General features: G+C 38.0%; 1 protein-coding gene across 1 annotated transcript in view; it reads left to right on the top strand.

The window, feature by feature from the left end:
- Positions 1-18644, top strand: part of LOC150077626 (aminopeptidase O-like) — a 407406-nt gene that overhangs the window by 173204 nt on the left and 215558 nt on the right. Inside the window, exon 8 of the mRNA XM_090385969.1 lies at positions 7569-7677. Within this exon, the coding sequence (XP_090242095.1) occupies positions 7569-7677 (109 nt within the window). The remainder of the gene's footprint in view (positions 1-7568; positions 7678-18644) is intronic.

Here is an 18644-nt window from a genome sequence, read left to right as displayed (position 1 = left end):
CAATACGCTTGATCTTTTTCTCACAAACAAACAACCCTTCTAAGTACACGGTTGAAGTGAGAGGTCCTTTAGGTACTTCAGATCACAACTTGGTGATTGTCTCTTCTCCAATGGAACCTTTATCTCATAGCTATTCTGAACCTCGTGTTGTTTGGCATTACAAGAATGCAAAATGGGATAACCTGCGAGACTTCTTTTCTTCTTTTCCTTGGTCAGGTTACTGTTTGAAAACTTCTGATGTCAACATTTTCTCAGATCGTGTCAGTGAAATTATTCTTGCAGGAATGGAATCCTTTATCCCACACTCCACTTCATAATCTCGTCCTTTATCTAAACCTTGGTTTTCCAATAAATGTGCTAAGGCTGTCCAAGAGAAGAATGTTGCATATCGTAATTGGCTTGTTTCTAATTCTCCAGTTTCATTTTTCTGCCTACACCAAAGCTCACAACAATTGTAAAGCAGTTATTAATCAATCCAAACTAGAGTTTGAACAGGCTAAGAGTAGAAAATTTGCTTCTTGCCTTAATGGTAGCCGAGCATTCTGGTCTCTTGCCAAAGCTATTGGCCGCAACCTTTGCCCAGCTCCGCTCCCACCCCTGTCCAAACCAGATGGTTCTGTTGTCACTTCAGCCAAGGATAAAGCTGACCTGCTAGCATCCCATTTTTCTTCGAACTCATGAATTAATAATCTTGGTAAAACACCTCCCACCCTTCCCATCACGCTCCATTCAATGCCCCCTGTGGTCTTCCGTCAAAAGGATGTCAGAAGGATTTTGACGAATCTTGATGCTAAGGAACCTCCAGGTCCCGATGGTATTTTTCCACTTGTTCTCAAAACCTGTGCTCCTGAACTTACTCCTATTCTTTGCCGCCTTTTTACACTTTCTTATTCCAATTTCTTATTTCTTTTTCCTTCTCCTTGGAAATTTGCTCATATCCAGCCAGTTCCTAAAAAGGGTGACAAATCCCTCCCATCCAATTATCGTCCCATTGCAGTTACTTCTACTCTTTCTAAAGTAATGGAGAAATCAATTAACTGCCAACTCTTAAACTACCTAGAAACCTTTCATCTGAATAACGATCGCCAGTATGGATTCCGTTAGTGTCGATCTACTGGTGATATACTGGCTTGTGTTACCCATTTATGGACTAATTCAATGGAAAGGTTTGGTGAAACAGAAGTAGTTGCTCTTGACATCTCAAAGGCTTTCAATCGTATTTGGCATAAAGGTCTTCCAAACAAGCTTCCATCTTATGGTTTGCCAACTGTTTTTAGTAATTGGTTATCCAGTTTTCTCTCTGATCGCTCACTGAAGGTGATGGTAGATGGCTCTCTGTCTTCTAACTTCTCTATTAATGCCGGTGTCCCCCAAGGTTCAGTTCTTTCCCCCAGTCTTTTCCTCTTGTATATTAATGACCTTCCATTGATTGGAAATCCTATCCATAGTTTTGCCAATGATAGCACATTGCATTCCACTTTCCATTTTGAGAAACCTTGCCCTGCTCAATCAGCTTCAACTTCTCGAAAAGCTGCTACCAATTCCTTAAATACCGATCTTCAGGTAATTGTGTGGCAGTGTGGCAAAGACAACTTAGAAGGGTTGAAATCAACTGATTTCAACCCTTCTAAAACTCTGTCTTGTCTTATTTCTCGCAAAAAAAATTCTTCTGCTCCTATGCTTATCTTTAGTGACACTCCGATTTCTAGGCAAAATGATATATCTCTTTTGGGGATTACCTTGACTTCTAATCTCTCTTGGTACAAGCACATTACAAATATTGCTTCCTCTGCATCTAAAAAACCTCGTTTTCTCTTTCGCTCTCGGCGTTACTTTTCTTCCAAACAGCTGCTCACTCTGTATAAATCGCAAATCCGCCCTGCCATGGAATATTGTTCCCACATCTAGGGTGGTGCCCCCAAAACTTCTCTCAGGCTTCTTGATTTCATTCAGAAGAGGACAATTAGGTTAATTAATGATTCATCTTTTACAAAGTCTCTCCACTCGCTGTCTTGTAGACGTACTGTTTCTGCTGTGTGCGTCTTCTACAGATACTTCCATGGGCACTGTTCTTCTGAATTGGCTTCTATAATTCCCCGCTCTCTCTCTTTCAAAACAGTCTGAACACGTGCCACCAGCAGCCAACATCCACTTACTGTCCAACTCCAAACTCACAGAACCAACTTTTCATCTTCCTCGTTTATTCATCCAACTGCCGTTTTCTGGAACAACCTTCCTTCATATCTATTTCCTGAAAATTACAGTCTACAGAAGTTCAAGTCCAATGTCAATAAATATCTTCTTTTGTCTTCTCAACCTCCAACCCAAGCACGGTACTAAGTACTGTAGGTTCTAATACCTCTCGTGTTTGGGGTTTACATAAAAAAAAAATAATAATAAAAAAAAAAAAATAAGCTTGTTCAGTAGGTAAAAAATAATGGCTATCGACTCTCAAAGAAAAAAACAACAGCAATACACTCTTTTACTGTAAACGAAATTTACATCGCAATCCAGATTTACAACTCGATTCTTATCCAATTACAGGTAGTTCTCGACTTTACAAGTTAATTCGTTCCTAGTGCGCACTCGTAAAGCGGGAATTTATTTCCCATAGACATAAGGTTAAAAATAGGGATCACATTCTCAACAGTGAAATTAGTTAGCTAAATAGTTTGTTTAAACAATGATTAATTTATTGAAATAAATGAAAATGTAGCGTGTAAAATGAAGCAAATTATAATAATAGAGAAATTATTTACGACTTACAAATGTTAAAGAATCTTTATTCTTCTTCATCATTGACTAAATGCACACTCGTTGATCACTCGTTGGTTTATTGCACATGGAGTCGTCTTCAGAAATGTTTCAAGAGGCGTTTGTTTCCAAGACAATCTTCTCTTTTTAATTATAAATTTCATGATTGCATGCATAAGCATTTTTTAACGGCACACAGAAATTGCAACTAACACGTTTCGCATAAAGTAAGAAGTTTATGAAGCTTAAAAAAAAAAGGAATGAAGAGAAGATTCTGAAAATTTATTTATATTTTTTATACAATTGAAGATTTCAGTAAAGGGGAAATACATTTCACCATAATAGCGTAAAAACCCACACAATTCCAGTTATCGTTATTTTCGCAAATGCAAGAAGATTGAGTTTACTAGCTGTTTATAATTGCTTGCTGTAACAAACAAGCCCAATAAACTGGAAAGTGCAAATTATTTTATAGTTGTGACCTCCAGAAATGTGCTTTAGAAAAATATCACAAAGGCGTTTAAAATTGATTCTTATAACGGAACATATGATAATGATGAAAGTGTAGTGCATTTTAATGATTTGAATTGATAACTAATACAATTTACAAACCACGCTCACGACCTGTTATATGGCCTTAAGGTCAGTTCCTGACCTTAAAAATGACATTTTAGAGAGAGAAATAGCTTAGTTATATAGCAAAAATTTCAACTTCTGAGATCTTGAAACCAATTACCAAAAAATGATGTGTTAGTGGATTCACATTATGATATTTTAATGATACGATGGTGTCTCCGGAACTGATTAATATCGTAAAGCGGGGTACACTGTATTGTATAGCTACACACGTGGTTTTTAATGCGGTATTTATGAATGTTTAACATTGATTTTTTGCAATTAATGTTCATATTTTCGATTTTATTGATACTTGGGGAAAAAAAAACTCATAAAGTGAAAGCTCCTATAGCGAGAACTGCCTGTACTTATCAACAAAGTATTAGATTTCTCGGAATAATTCTTGATAAAAAATTTAAGTTCTTTAGAGCACATTAAGCATATCCATACAACCTGTCTAAGAAAGCTGAATCTACTTAGGGCAATTTCTACTATGACATTGGGTGCTGCTACACCTATACTATTCATTAATTAGATCCAGACTAGACTATTGGTCTCCTGTATATGGCTCAAAAAGACAGAGCATATTAAAATGGCTTGATCCTGTACATCACAATGCTCTCCGAATTTCCCTAGGAACTTTTCATACATCACCAGCTCAGAGTCTCTATGCAGAAGCACATGAACCACCCTATTCCTACATCAGTATGCTCTGCTATTAAATTATGCAGCTAAGATCAGAAGTTTCCCACATCATCCTTATGGCAATATCTTTTCACACCAAAATGGGATAATTTGTATAAAAATAAACCTTTGCAAAATAAACCATGCAGTATTAGAATACACAATTTAAATATAACTCCAAATGAAAGCATGGTTACACCACCATGGCAAATACCCTTGGCAAATATTGATAAACATTTCCAACAATGGAGAAAGCATAACCTTCAAAATTGCAGTATTAAGCAGATTCGTTCCACTCACTCCTTTCAGTTCTCTTGTTACACTCAAATTTAGACAGATGGCTCCAAGACAGACACTAAAGTTGGTGCAGCTGCATACTGCCAAATTTAACAATATCTTGTCAGCTTCTTTTGGAATGCAGTAGTTACACCACAAAGCACTGTATGCTATCCTGATGGCATTAAAGAATGTAAAGCAGCCTTCTTACCCTGAAACCATAATCTCTACAGACTCCTTAAGCGCTGTATCTGCTCTTCAGCGTGAACTTCCTTCAAGTCACTCCTATTTACAACAAATTCAAATAAATTTAGTGCAGCTTCATACAGACAAGCAAAAAATAATCTTCTGTTGGATTCCTGGACATTCTGGAATCACAGGCAGCGGAAAAGCAGATTTTTACACCAAGAATGCGAGTCTCATAATATCAGACATCCAGATACCTTACACCAATTACAAACACGTCATACGAAGTGCCAGAAGTAAAAAATGGCTGTTCATTTGGCAGGAGAACAAAACCAATAAATTGTTCCAAATTAAAAACGATTGCAAGCTGTGGCCATCAAGCCTCAGAGGGGAATAGGAAGGAAAAGTTGTACTTTCTAGATTGCAGATTGTGCATACCCAGCTAACTCACAGTTACCTACTCGCATGGCGCACTATGGCCATAGTTGCCGATGCGCCCAAGAAATTCCCAAACAAACAAACAAACAAACCTACTCGCATGGAATGATCCTCCACTATGCAGAAACTGCCAAACTCAACTCAGAGTAAAACATCTTATTCTTGATTACCCATTACATATTTGATTACCCATTTGGTCCGGTGGGGTGTGTCCCAACCCCAACTGGGTTCAGCGAGTTAATTCTATAATTTTTACTCTATCTAGAGAGCTGAAACTCACTATAGTTGGAGCCAGAACCGTTTTCTTGAATTTTCCCACTTCAATTTTCAGAAATTTCTATTGAATTTCATATGAGCAAATGACAAAAATGTGACATCAAATAAGCGTTTTTTTAGGCTTTTTCAATTTATTTTTCTACCCCTGCCCTAACTAGCCTAGTGCTTATGAAACCCAACACTTGATTCGTTTGTTGATTTACAGAGCGCAGGAATTTCTGTTTACAGAGAGGAGTAAATTTCGATAAACAACTTCGCCCTTCATGAGTGAACCGTGGGAATCATATTACGTCATATCGTCCCCCGTACAGCTACATGGAGAAGGAAAGAAAAACAAACAAAAGACAAATTTAAGCTACTGTTAGTTGACATAAGAAGCAATAAAGCGAAACAGTAGCAAAAAAAGGCGAAAAGATCGTATTTCCTTTCTTCAATGTGTATTGCACCTTACAAACAGAAAATCAAGGCAATTCATATATTGGAAATGAGAAAAACAGGTGTAAAACTGATAACACTGCAATGCACATTTGATAAAAAAAAAAAAAAAAAAAGTTTGCTCTATTGTAATTGTTTTTAGGGAACAATATCGAAGCAGTAGTTTCCTGGATTTGATATTCTGTGCTTCAAGAAAATATTTCTATTTATACCTGAGTTGTGAACTTCGAAAACTGGTGCATCAAAGGGAAAAAAAAATTATCCACTATGAATAATGGATTGTTTCTTGTAATGTGTATTCTTCACAAAACTGCAATATTTCTAACAATACAAAGCTAACAGATTGCAACTAACGGCTGCTCAAAAAGTATTGTTAGAAAATATTTGTTTGTTATCATCGCAAAGGGAGAAATTCGATATCATCGCAAAGGGAGAAATTCTGTTTTAGTACAGAAGCTGAATAAATCCATGGTCATATGCTGTTCTGAGCTGTAATAAAAACAAAAACCCTGCTGAAAAATAGATTTACTCCCCATCACTTCTTTTGTTTTACTGTGGTTTTTGGCAGATGAGCAATTTCACACAATCAAGTCAGTGACTGCTAAATGGGGCACCGTTTCTTGTATTCTCTCTCTATCTTGGGATCTCCTCTGACCATGTGGTCGTCCCGGAGTATAAACAGAAAATTTGTTTGTCGGAATGCTGCCCACCAATGGCACCAATTATCAACCCTTTTACTGACCTTCTAATGTACGTTGTGTTCAAATAATCCACTTTGCGAAAATTTGAAAGTGCTACATCAATTAGAAGCAAAAACTGTTTCCCGCAATATAATGAATTACTTTAGGTACAATAAAGGACGACTACTGATGATTTTACTGACTGGAAGGAAGTGTCCGCAATAAAACATCTGTACAAGGGGAAAACATGCGGTCACTCAAAAGGAAAGTAACCGTAGTCATAAATTGGCTCTGTTCCAGACATCCACCAATCCTGATGGCAAAAACATTGCAACAAGCCAACTTCAACCTTCTGGACACCTGAATGGAAGAGTGGTTACAAAATTCCCCTCTTCGATTTCATATCATGCCTTGTATCTCCAAAGCACCACCTGGTTTTGACCAGCCTTGTAGGATATGGCTAGCAATAAACTGGGCACGAACATACCACGGTAGATGTGCAGACCTTCTCCATAAGTGGGTAAAAATTCCTTTCTTGGTGTGCAACTGCAGAGCTGATAGACAGACCATTCAACGTATAATAGAGGATTGTGCCTTGCGAGCCTACAAAGGAAACCCTTTGTAGGGTTTCCTTTGTAGTTTCCTTTTATTACTCAACGTATAATAGAGGATTGTGCCTTGCGAGCCTACAAAGGAAACCCTGGAGACTTCCTGATGGCAACCAATGCGGCAATTGACTATTTAAATAAGTTAAATATTCATTTGTGACTTGTTTTATTCAGTTTTATATCTATCATTCTTCAATCATGTAATTTGATTCTGTGTGTACTATACAAGCCATACGATAAATAAATAGTGTTAATAGGAAATAAGTGTTATTTTTCCACCACATGAAAAATTTATAATACAGATAAAATTAAAGAGTTAACATTGTCATCTTAGAATTGATTCAGAATTAATATTTTTGTTTAATAACATTAATATGTAATAATAGATTAATTATTGCAATGGGTATATGAGGGAAAAAATTTTTTTTGAATGATCGGTTTTGGAAATATAAAATGCAAGTTCTATTCTATATATCATTGCATTCAACCTTATAACATTAATATTATTCTGTTTTTTATATGAGTACATTTGAATACTATTATCAAAATTTATTGCTATTAAAAATTATTATTTATTGTAATTCTAAAATATAAACTTTTGTCTGGATTTCCCAAGGCCCAATTGTGGAAAAATTTTAAAGGAAGATTTAAATGGAGCCCAAGCTATTATAGTTAAAAATGGAAGAAATCCTGAAAAGGGATTTTTGCAAGTTCATTATCTCAAGGTATGATAACATTTCCTTTTTTTCACCTCCCTGTTTCATTGTAATTGAAATGCTCATTTTTGTTAAATAATTATTTTGCACAATTAAAACTGAAGTACTCCACGTCAGTACAGCTAAACGTTACTGAGTGACATATCATCTAACGAAATTTCTTTATAATGACATTTGAAAATTACCACTGCTTTTTTGGTTTGCAGCATCTCTGACCTCATTGTAATGACACCTTAAAAATGTTTTCTAGAAATATGAAGGAGCGTGCCACCAAATAGCAGCTCTCCAAGCTGATTAAAAATAAATCATCATTGTGATATTTTCTGCCAAATCGAAGCATCATTTTTATGAAGAGAAGGTACTTTATATGCTATTTTTACTTGCTTTTGGCTTTCAGGATTCATTTATTCTTCTCCCTTCAGTAGTCTCTTTTAAAATAGATGTAAAATGCCCATGAAAGTTAAAATATGACGTTGAATATGATTGTCCCTTGGAGAAAACTATGGCTTGATTGTGTCCAAAATTAATTTTATTCAACTTGCTTTTATTGAACTCTGACAATGGAACTTCAAACCAGGATAGTATCCTGCAATTTCATCCTTGGGGTAAAAATTCAACATATAAATGTGTAAGAAATGCAAATAAGTTTCAATTTTTACATATTATAATTTCCCATTAGATTGACAAAAGGGAATTAAGAAATTTATTCTGAACTTGTACAAAACAGGATGCATACAACATATTTGAAACATTAAAGTAATAATGGATTCCATGCAATAAACAGCATAATTATAGTTTATTTGTTCCTAAGTGTAATACAATTACTATAAAATAAGATCTGGATAATCTCTAAACTTGGCAGTGTTTCAAAATCTTTTTATTTCTGAAACATTGTAACTCTTATCATTTAAAGGAAGTAAAAAGAGAAAAAAGGAGGGATAATATAAGTTTTCAAACTCAAATTAGCATAAAATATATTATAATAAAAATAACAATAAAAAAATATATTTTAATCAGAAATTGATATTGTCAACATTTCTAACCTAATTAAATTATCAAAACTGCAAAAAATTATAAAAGATAATTCAATATTTTAAGTAAAATAGTTGCAAATGGTTTGTTTAAGAGAGAGTAGTGTACAGAAATTATCAGCTCTTTTTACTAAATGCATTAAATAAAGAAAAACTTAATAATTAAATAGAAAACTTACTAGAATATACAGGGTGTCTCAAAAATATTGGTACAAATGTTTAGGGGAGGTAGGTAACATCTAAAGGAATGTGAATCGCATAGGAACCCATAACCAGAAACGTCGCCGTAAGTCGGTACACGGCGTGTTGATCAGTTCGCGGGAGAGAAAATTTCTGATTTACTCATTCAAGCAGTAGTCGTTGCACGAAGAGCATGTATCGATATACGAATTGTGAGCTGGCAGACATGCACCTAGTGTATGGATTAACAGAGGGCCCACACGGTGTGTGCCCTCATGCGGCACAACATTGCTTCGCAATAAATGTGTGGGCAGGTATGGTCGGTGACTGCTTAGTCGGCCCATACCTGTTACCATCCCGCATGAACTCCACTAAATATTGGATCTTTCTTGAACAAGTTCTACCAGGGTTACTTGACGATGTTCCAGTAAATGTGAGACGCAACATTTGGTTTCAACATGATGGGGCGCCTGCCCATTATGGAAGGTGTGTTCGTGACCATTTGAACAGGTGTTTTGGTCGTCAATGGATTGGCCGTGGTGGACCCGTTCCTGGCCCCCACACTCACCTGATTTATTGAGCCTTGATTTCTTTCTGTGGGGGCCCTCAAATATATCGTGTATGAATCGCCTGTAGAGACGGAAATGGATCTCTTGGTGAGACACGTCTGCGCTGCTGCTACTGTCAAAGAAACTCCAGGTGTGTTCGACCGTGTCCGCCAATCCATGCTGTGTCGGTGTCACACATTCATCACGTCTCATGGTGGAACCTTCAAGCATCTGTTGTTACCTCATGAAATGCATCCATCTCGTACTCCATTGTTAATATTATGTCAAATAAATGTTTGCCACTAATTACTGTCTTGTGTCATTTCTGCTTCTTGTGCCTCTGCTACTACTTTCCCGTTACGTTTCCGGTTATGGGTTCCTATGCGATTCACATTCCTTTAGATGTTACCTACCTCCCCTGAACGTTTGTACTAATATTTTTGAGACACCCTGTATAACTGAAATCTGTATATTCTGCCTGGTAACTAACTAACAATAAATTCGTGCTGTGGTTTGAACAAAATTACTACTTCAGAATTACTAGAGTTTCCAGACATCAGATCTGTCTAAGTTTTGGATAACAATAAAAAAGTGAGAGTGGGAATGAGATTATGACAAAGTTAACTGATTAATTATAGCTGATGATAAATAATTGTACATCACCCAGGTAACTAATATTTGAATGCAAGAAGAACTACCAAAAGCTGGGTAGAAGTAAAAGGGCTGTTTTAATCTATCTGTGCAATTACATTCAAAAAGTTTAACACTAAGCTAACTCTTAAAATAATTAAAGTACAATAGAGAAAAAACTTTTACAATACCATAATGTTTTGGCTGTCATGATACAGCCTTTGAAAAAAAAGGAACGATAACTGAAGTCACTAAGTCACTGGTGTCTATGAAGGAAATGCCTGTCTGGAAAGTCTGGGATAATCCTTTATTGCCAAGAATCAAATTATATGGTAACTCCTCCATCCTCTCTTTGGTAGATCTAAAGTGTTGATGGAACAAAATTATGATGATGCATCTTTTCTTCCTTAATTCTAGGTAGCCTTTGTTAATTGCTCAGGGAAGAGTGACATACTTTTTTGGTGTTGTGGCTTATAGACTGGGATTATAAGAAATTCTGGAGTGGATTAGTTGAACATACCTGTTTATTGAAGATGTTTTTTCTATTGATTGCTAAATGGAGAAGGAGCTGTATATAAAATGTGATTCTTTATACTTTTTTTTTCAGTTGCATCTGCTCATAGAGACTATATGTGGTTTTTCCAGTTTAAAGTTCTCTATGTCCAGGAATGGTTTGCTACTTTTGAACTGTATAGAGGTTTCAGTTAGGTGCTCTTTTTGTTCTGTTCCTTTCTTTTCTTCCATCTTCTACATATTTGGAGTTGCTAGGAAATACCACATTAATACTTGTTTCATACAGTAGAAGAACCTAAAAAAGCTTTTCATGTCTCACAGTTAGAATACAGATGTAATTGGAGACCTGTTATACCAGATAGATTGCGAATGTGGGCTGTCATACTCTGGTGCTGATCTCTCATATCTAAAAAAGTCTGTCAACTCAATCCTTGGACTCAGGGGAGGTACCCACGGACTGGAGATGTGCAAATGTATCCCCAATTCACAAAGGGAGACATGTTTGTTTAACTTCTGTTCCAGGGGAAAATAATGGAGTCACTGGATAAAGAAGCACTGCAGGACCATCTAGACAAGACTGCAGTTATTGTTCAGACACAGCATAGGTTTGTTAGGGGGGGGGGAAGTCTTTTCTGACCGATTTGATTGGATACTACGATGTGGTCACAAAGGAACAGGCCCCAGATGCCAAGCGATTCTATCATGTGACTTTGCTCTGAATTAACACTCTTTCTTGAAGTAGAAATCATTTCCTTATTTAAAGTATTTTTTAACACACAATAAAATAATCTATAGTAAAGAAATCAACTTTACTAGATTAGGAAGGAAAGCAACCTTAATTACTAACCTCCTATTGCTTGGTCACAGGGTGGCACTGCTCCTGCCTCCACGTGGCGGAGCCAAAATCCTGGAAGGGAAAAGCTCTCCCTTCCAGGCCGGAACGGAGCGAACTGACTCCAATACCCAGAAAGCCACTGGGTTGATGGATCCAAATGTAACTGAAGAATCTATTTCTCTTGGAGATACATCTAAAATGATTACAAAAATGACTGTCTCCACAAAGAGAATGAAAAATGATATAAACATCTTAAATGCCCCAGCGTATCTCATAATACATTCCAATAATGAGAAATCGATAGGCCAATTGTCACCCTTTCTCATAAAAAAGAATCTTGAGGTTATGCTGCCCACCAAAAAATGTTAAGAGAAAAAAATCAGGTGATATTTTAGTAGTAGTAGTAGTGGCATGTGATGCAAGAAAGCAAATGTAGGAGCTTATGCAGCATCAGCCAAAAAAAAAAAAAAAAAAAAAATCACACCATTCCCTCCAAATGCCTGTCCAGTTCCTTAAATTTATTCAACCTATCAACTTCCACAACGACAGATGGAAGTTTGTTCCAGCAATTAACCACCCGCTGGCTAAAGGAAAATTTCCACACATCTATTCTACATCTGTCTTTTCTTAATTTGAATTTATGCCCCCTTAGGTTCGTAATCTGAACAAGTGGAAGGATCCCATCAGAATTCAGCGTGCTCAACCCATTCAAGGCCTTATATACCTCAATCAGATCACCGCCCAGGTGCCTAGTCTCCAGCCACTGCAATTTGCAGAACTTAAGCCTCTCTTGGTAAGAGGATCCCTTCATTCCCCTCACCAATCTTGTTGCCCTTCTCTGTACACGCTCAAGTAAATCTACATCCTTCCTAAAATGAGGCCTCCAGACCTGTACGCAGTACTCAAGCCGTGGCCTGACCATTGCCTTATACAGAGGGATAATCACCTCCTTTTCCCTGCTAGCAAAATTCCTATATATCATTGACAAAACCCCATGACCTGCCCTGGCAGCCTGTCTGCATTGCTCAGAAAACTTCATATCTGCCTGCACAATTACTCCCAGGTCTTTTTCATTTTCTACCACCTTAAGTGTAGTACCACACAGTTGGTACGTTTCTCTGGGGTTACTTCTACCCATATGTAGTACTTTGCATTTGTCAAGGTTAAACTTCAGTTGCCACTTCTTAGCCCATCTGCCCAAATTATCTAGATCCTGTTGCAGTAGCACACTGCCATTACTGTCATTAACAACCCTGCCAACCTTTGTATCATCTGCAAACTTCGACATTAAGCCTGATATACCTTCATCAATATCATTGATAAATATACAAAACAACAGTGGACCTAACACTGAACCCTGTGGGACTCCACTAATAACATTAGTCCAAGAAGAGCAGCACCCATTGATTACCACCCTCTGTCTTCTAGCACTTAACCATCCTTTTATCCATTGTAGCAACTTACCCTTAATACCATTCTGCTCCAATTTGTACAATAGTCTTCCATGCGCAACAGTGTCAAAAGCTTAGTAGAAACAGCCCACTCTAAACATTCTGAAAGACTGTTGCAAATGACAACCTTTGCAGGAATACCAGTAGCGGTATCCCCTCACAATACTTTAAATATGTCAAAAGATGTAATAACGGAATGGGACCTGCTAAACGTACCTTGAAGATGAAATTCAAAGTGAACTTCAGGGACAGAGTAATAAATGTCAAAAGAATTACAATTAAAAAAGAAGGGATCATCACCCCCACCAGAAACTTTATATTCACTTTCAACAACTAAACCACCCAGATCAGTAAAAGTAGGATATCTACATTACAATATTAGACCGTACATCCTGAATCCTCTCCGCTGTTCAACTGCCAAAAGTTTGGACACTTACAGACTGTATGTAGAGGAAAATGAACGTGTGCAAACTGTAGATACCAAGAACATCTCACCTCTACTTGCACAGCTGGAAATCATAAATGTGCAAACTGTAAAGGGGAATATATGGCATACTCAAGGGAGTCTGTAATCTGGAAGAAAGAAAAAAGAATACAAAAGTACAAATCAGATACCGCTACTAGTATTCCTGTGAAGGTTGTCATTTGCAGAGTTACATATCAAGAAGCGAAAAAAGCAATTGCAATAAATCTAGAAAATAAATCTTATGCTCAAGTCACCACAACCAAAAAGATCTTGGAAATGAGACTTCCTAATTCAAAATGCTGTGGAACACAATCAGATATCACAATTCCCCTAAGAGAATCAATCTGAAAATGGGCACGTGAACTTTACAAATCTTCTCCACCACAAAAGCAACAAGAAAAAATGTTAATACATCTCTATCTTATCCCCCAGATAATGCAAAAAATGTAAAAAGAAAAGTAAACAAAGAAAAGAACAAGTAATACAGAAACAATATTTAAATTCTGTACAGTGGGATCAACTGACGATGTTACCAACAGTAAATTCTAAGTGGGAAGCATTCAAGGAATTAATCGTGGAAGCTACTAAAAGTTTCATACCTATTAAGAAATATTGTTCAAGGTTTAGGCCTAAATGGTTGTCAAATGAACTAATGAGACTTGTAACAGAGAAGAAAAATGCATGGGATGCATATAAATTATCAAGCGACTCAGAAGCCTATGGCAGATATAAGTTAATCTGTAATCAGGTCACAAAGGAGGTTCGGCAGGCGAAGGCAGATTACGGGAAATCCTTGGCAAAAGATGCTAAGAAAAACAGCAAGGATTTCTTTACTTATATAAACTCTAAAAGGAAGGGGATGAATCTGATTGGTCCACTTGACATCGATGGTTCGACTGTTGATGATCCTGCACAGATAGCAAACAAACTGAATGAGTATTTTGCATCTACATTCACACGTGAGGAATTATTAAGGTTTGAAAATGGCAGAATGTTATCAAATTGTAGCAGGGTGCTTAATAATCTTGTAATAACTGAGAGCAAAGTGGAAGAGAAATTGTTGAATTTAAACGTAAGAAAAGCACCTGGGGTGGATGGGATCTATCCAGTTATATTAAAGGAGGCGGCAAAGCAACTAAGCAAACCCTTAGCCATAATTATGAGAGCATCCTTGGACTCGGGAGGTTCCCACGGACTGGAGATGTGCAAATGTATCCCCAATTCACAAAGGGGGATCGAAGGGTGACATGAGTAATTACAGACCAGTTAGTTTAACTTCTGTTCCGGGTAAAATAATGGAGTCGCTGGTTAAAGATGCATTGCAGGATCATCTAGACAAGACTGCAGCAATAATTCAGACACAGCATGGGTTTGTTAAAGGAAAGTCTTGTCTGACATTTGATAGGATATTATGATGTGGTTACAAAGGAACTGGATGCAAAAAATAATTTTGATATCATATATTTGGATTTCAGGAAAGCTTTTGACACTGTTGCGCATGGAAGACTATTGTACAAATTGGAGCAGAATGGTATTAAGGGTAAGTTGCTACAATGGATAAAAGGATGGTTAAGTGGGAGAAGAAAAAGGGTGGTAATCAATGGGTGCTGCTATTCTTGGACTAATGTTATTAGTGGAGTCCCACAGGGTTCGGTGTTAGGTCCACTGTTGTTTTGTATATTTATCAAGGATATTGATGAAGGTATATCAGGCTTAATGTCCAAGTTTGCAGATGATACAAAGGTTGGCAGGGTTGTTAATGACAGTAATGGCAGTGTGCTACTGCAACAGGATCTAGATAATTTGGGCAGATGGGCTAAGAAGTGGCAACTGAAGTTTAACCTTGACAAATGCAAAGTACTGCATATGGGTAGAAGTAACCCCGGAGAAACGTACCAACTGTGTGGTACTACACTTAAGGTGGTAGAAAATGAAAAAGACCTGGGAGTAATTGTGCAGTCAGATATGAAGTTTTCTGAGCAGTGCAGACAGGCTGCTAGGGCGGGTCATGGGGTTTTGTCAATGATATATAGGAATTTTGCTAGCAGGGAAAAGGAGGTGATTGTCCCTCTGTATAAGGCAGTGGTCAGGCCACGCCTTGAGTACTGCGTACAGGTCTGGAGGCCTCATTTTAGGAAGGATGTAGATTTGCTTGAGCGTGTACAGAGAAGAGCAACACGATTGGTGAGGGGAAAGAAGGGATTCTCTTACCAAGAGAGGCTTAAGTTCTGCAAATTGCAGTGGCTGGAAATTGCGCAGGTGCCACTGCAAATTGCAGTGGCACCTGCGCGGTGATCTGATTGAGGTCTATAAGGCCTTGAATGGGTTGAGCACGCTGAATTCTGATGGGATCCTTCCACTTGTTCAGATTACCAACCTACGGGGACATAAGTTCAAATTAAGAAAGGACAGATGTAGAATAGATGTGCGGAAATTTGCCTTTAGCCAGCGGGTGGTTAATTGCTGGTACAAACTTCCATCTGTCGTTGTGGAAGTTGATAGGTTAAATAAATTTAAGGAGGAACTGGACAGGCGTTTGGAGGGAATGGTGTGATTTTTTTTTTTTTTTTTTTTTTTGGCTGATGCTGCATAAGCTCCTACACTGCTTTCTTGCATCATGTGCTACTACTACTATAAGGCAATGGTCAGGCCACGCCTTGAGTACTGCGTACAGGTCTGGAGGCCTGATTTTAGGAAGGATATAGATTTACTTGAGCGTGTACAGTGAAGGGCAACAAGATTGGTGAGGGGAATGAAGGGATCCTCTTACCAAGAGAGGCTTAAGTTCTGCAAATTGCAGTGGCTGGAGACTAGGCACCTGCGCGGTGATCTGATTGAGGTGTATAAAGCCTTGAATGGGTTGAGCACGCTGAATTCTGATGGGATCCTCCCACTTGTTCAGATTATGAACCTAAGGGGGCACAAATTCAAATTAAGAAAAGACAGATGTAGAATAGATGTGCGGAAATTTGCCTTTAGCCAGCGGGTGGTTAATTGCTGGAACAAACTTCCATCTGTCGTTGTGGAAGTTGACAGGTTGAATAAATTTAAGGAGGAACTGGACAGGCATTTGGAGGGAATGGGGTGATTTTTTTTTTTTTTTTTTTTGGCTGATGCTGCATAAGTTCATACACTTGCTTTCTTGCATCACATGCCACTACTACTACCACCTCACTGGTGCGTAGCCTCCAGACACTGTAATTTGCAAAACTTAAGCCTTTCTTCGTAAGAGCACCCCTTTGTTCCATTCACTAATCTTGTTGCCCTTCTTTGTACTCGTTCCAGCAGCTCTACATCCTTCTTGAAATGAGGTCTCCAGGCCTGTATACAGTACTCTAGGTGTGGCCTGACCATTGCCTTATACAAGGAATAATCACCTCCTTATCCCTGCTAGAAAAATTCCTATATATCATTGACAATACACCATGAGCTACTCTTGCAGCCCGTCTGCTCTGCTCAGAGAACTTCATATCTGCTTGCGCAACCACCCCCAGGTCCCTTTCATGCTCTATCACTGTCAGTGTAGTACCACAGAGTTGATACGTTGCTCTGGGGTTGCTGTTTCCCATATGTCGTACTTTACATTTGTCAATGTTAAACTTCATTTGCTACCTCTCAGCCCATCTGCTCAACCTATCCAGATTCTGTGGCAGCAGCATAGTATCAGTAGTGTCCTTGACAACCCTGCCAACCTTTGTATCGTCTGCAAACTTGGACATTAAATTTGATATACCATCATCAATATCATTTATAAATACAGAAAACAATAATGGACGCAATACTGAACCCTGAGGGACTCCACTAATAACATTAGTCCATAATGAGCATTGTCCATTGATTACCACTCTCTGTCTTCTCTCCCCCTCAACCACCCCTTTATCCATAGCAGTAATTTGGCTCTAATGCCACACTGCTCCACTTTGTGCAGCAGTCTTCCATGTTGAACAGTATCAAAAGTCTTTCTAAGATCCAAGTATATAATATCAAAGTTATTCCCTGCATCCAGTTCTTTTGTGACTGCATCATCGTATCCAATCAAATTGGTCAGGCAAGACTTCCCCTTAACAAAACCATGCTGTGTCCGAGCTATAACTGAAGTCTTGTCTAGATGATCGTGCAGTGCTTCTTTAACCAGTGCCTCCATTAATTTTCCAGAAATAGAAGTTAAACTCACAGGTCTATAATTACTTGTGTCAGCCTTTGATCCTCCTTTGTGAATTGGGGTCACATTTGCACTTCTCCAGTCCATGGGTACCTCCCCTGAGTCCAAGGAAGCTCTCGTAATTATGGCTAAGGGTTTGCTTACTTCCTTTGCTGCCTCCTTTAATATAACTGGATAGATCCCACCTTTAATATAACTGGATGGATCCCATCCACCCCAGGTGCCTTTCTTGTGTTTATCTTCAAAAATTTCTCCTCCACTTTATTCTCAGTTATTACAAGATTCTCTATCTTACTGCCAGAGTTGAATACACCTCTGGCATTCCCTTCGCTGAATAACTCCTCATGTGTGAATGTCGATGCAAAATATTCATTTAGTTTCTTAGCTACCTGAGCAGAATCATGAACAGTTGACCCATCGTTATCAAGTGGACCAATCTGATTCATCCCCTTGCTTCTAGGGTTTACATAGAAGGAAGCTGTTTTGCTGTTTTTATTTGCATCCCTTGCCAAAGAGTTCTCGTAATCTGCCTTCGCCTGCCTAACCTCCTTAATAACTTGGTTACAGATCAACTTGTATCTATCATAGGCTTCTTTGTCACGTGTTAATTTGTATGTATCCCACGCATTTTTCTTCTCTGCCATATGTCTCATTAGTTCATCTGACATCCATTTAGGTCTAATCCTTGAACAATATTTCATAGTTGGTATGTAAAGCCTAGTAGCTTCCAAGATAAGTTCTTTGAATGGTTCCCATTTTGAATTTGCTGTTGGTAACAGTCATCAATTAGTCCCACTGTATAGAATTTAAATACTGCCTCAGTCCATCGTAGTCGCCTTTACGAAAGCAATAACCCTTCCCTTTACCCCTAATGGTAGTTACCTCTTTGAGTAAATCCCACTTCAGCACACTGTGATCACTGCCACCTAGTTCATTTATCTGCAGATTCTTAATGCATGAAGAATCACTGCTGATAATCAAATCAATTACTCCCTCTAGTTGCCTCCCGAACATGCTGATGTAGAAAACAATCATCCAATAAATCCGCAAAAGCCTTACTAGTGTGTGAGTGACCAGCCCCCAAATTCCAGTCAATATCTGGGAAATTAAAATCCCCCATTATAAGACTCTCTGATTTACTGGCCCACTCTATTTCCCTG

The sequence above is a fragment of the Mastigoproctus giganteus genome, chromosome 12 (assembly GCF_048544385.1).
Source record: "Mastigoproctus giganteus isolate SK-2022 chromosome 12, ASM4854438v1, whole genome shotgun sequence".
NCBI lineage: Eukaryota > Metazoa > Arthropoda > Arachnida > Uropygi > Thelyphonidae > Mastigoproctus > Mastigoproctus giganteus.
Note: the sequence above shows the minus strand (reverse complement) of the source record. Positions and strands in the feature narration are given on the sequence as shown.